General features: G+C 38.6%; 1 protein-coding gene across 1 annotated transcript; it reads left to right on the top strand.

The window, feature by feature from the left end:
* The first annotated feature begins 314 nt into the window (after positions 1–314).
* LOC127239904 (casparian strip membrane protein 1-like) lies at positions 315–1515 on the top strand. The gene is made up of 3 exons (XM_051258277.1): positions 315–654; positions 861–984; positions 1086–1515. Exons 1-3 carry the CDS (start codon positions 374–376, stop codon positions 1299–1301), a joined length of 621 nt encoding a protein of 206 aa, XP_051114234.1. The 5' UTR covers positions 315–373; the 3' UTR covers positions 1302–1515.
* The last annotated feature ends 319 nt before the right edge of the window (positions 1516–1834 follow it).

Below are 1834 nucleotides of genomic sequence, written 5' to 3'. Positions count from 1 at the left end.
AAAAAAAATATATTTTCAATCTAAGCCATTCTTCATAATATTATAAAAATAATAATTAATATATAAATATTTTTTTATAATTTGAATAGCTTAATTTAGTCCACCATTAACTAAAATGGAGTTTCTTCTTCAATTCCATATCTGCTCCAACAAAAAGTGATCAACAACTACTCTTCTTGCTCCATTACCAATTTTCAAATTCAATCCCTAATTCAATTCTCTGTGTTTCTGATCTTTCTACCTACCCAATGTTCTCATTCGATTCCTATAAATTCTCGTGTTTCTGTTCACCTACGCATCAATCAGCATTATTATTCTCAATCCTCTAAGGCAGTAGCAGTAACAGCACAGAATCAATTCATTCGATCCATCAATGGAGAAAAGCGATGCAGCAACGATTGAAATTGCAGAAACCAGCAGGGAAAGGAAGGGGAAATTACCTTTTTCAGGCGCTCCGGCGGCGGCGCTAGGGCGTGTGAAGGCGGCAAGAGGACACAACCGCGGCATCGGGATATTCGACCTTATTCTCCGAATCTGCGCGGCGGTTACGACCTTGGCCGCAGCCGTTGCCATGGCGACCGCCGAAGAAACGCTTCCGTTTTTCACTCAGTTCTTCCAGTTCGACGCCGGATACGACGATATGCCGACGTTCTCGTAAGTCCTCTCTAAATCTCCCGACGATAACTTAGATTAAAAAAATCTGCGGAAAACTAATTGAAATCAATCGCGAATCGAATTCAAAAATTGATTCTACCTTTCGTTGCGAACTAATTGAAATCAACCGCGAATGGAATTCAAAAATTGATTCAACCTTTTGTTGTTGATTCTACCAACCTTTTGTTGACGATGATGCTCTGCAGATTCTTCGTCATAGCCATGGCGATCGTCACCGGTTACCTTTTCCTCTCCGTACCGTTCTCCATAGTCTGCATTATCCGGCCGATCGCCACCGGACCGAGGATGCTCCTCATGCTATTCGACACAGTAAATACTTGCGCAACACTTCACACCTATATATATACATGCATACATGCGAGGGTAAAAATGTAATTTCACTAATGACGGTACATTTTGGAACAATCTAGATGATGCTCACTCTAGCAACCTCCGCCTCCGCCGCCGCGGCGGCGATAGTGTACCTGGCGCACAACGGCAACTCGTCGGCGAATTGGCTGGCGATATGCCAGCTGTACTCCGATTTCTGCCAGAAGGTGAGCGGAGCGGCGGTGGCAGGCTTCGTCGGCGTCGGAGTTCTTATTCTCCTGGTGCTGGCCTCCGCCATAGCAATGAGAAGACATTGACGAAGGACAACGGTGCCGGAATTTGTGGTGGTGCATATTATATATATATATATATATTTGGATCCTCATTTGCTTTAAATTTATATATCTTACTTCGATGTAATTCGTCGATTTGGTTATTCTTCCTTTTTTCTTTTTTTATTTGATTTGTGATTGTTGGTTGGTATGAAAGATGATTCTTGTGTATCTCTGATTCTGTGATGGTTGATTGACACACAGCAAAATGTACAATTTGCACTCATTTCTCATCTTTTCTTCTTCAAGAACTACTGCTGAGTTCATCATATATATATATATACACATACACTCTCTTTTTCCTTAAATCTATTTATCCATGTTTTTTAATATTAATATTATATTAACATTTATATTTATAAAAAAATAAAAATTGAATATGATATTTTATAAAATATATATTATATATATACACATGAGTAATAAAATACTCTATCCGTCCTTGAATGTTACACTGCCTATTTTATGAATGGTGTAATTAGTAGATAATTAAAAATGTATTAGTTAAAATAATTATT

This window comes from Andrographis paniculata, unplaced genomic scaffold, assembly GCF_009805555.1.
Source record: "Andrographis paniculata isolate CXL003 unplaced genomic scaffold, ASM980555v1 Contig78END, whole genome shotgun sequence".
NCBI lineage: Eukaryota > Viridiplantae > Streptophyta > Magnoliopsida > Lamiales > Acanthaceae > Andrographis > Andrographis paniculata.
This window is presented reverse-complemented; position numbering and strand designations above follow the sequence as displayed.

What these genes read in the sequence shown, in the direction of transcription:
- LOC127239904 (XM_051258277.1), top strand. Translation starts at nt 374, where the DNA reads ATGGAGAAAAGCGATGCAGCAACGATTGAAATTGCAGAAACCAGCAGG. An exon ending in GACGATATGCCGACGTTCTC is followed by an intron (nt 655 to 860) that starts GTAAGTCCTCTC and finishes GATGCTCTGCAG; the next exon opens with ATTCTTCGTCATAGCCATGG. An exon ending in TCCTCATGCTATTCGACACA is followed by an intron (nt 985 to 1,085) that starts GTAAATACTTGC and finishes GGAACAATCTAG; the next exon opens with ATGATGCTCACTCTAGCAAC.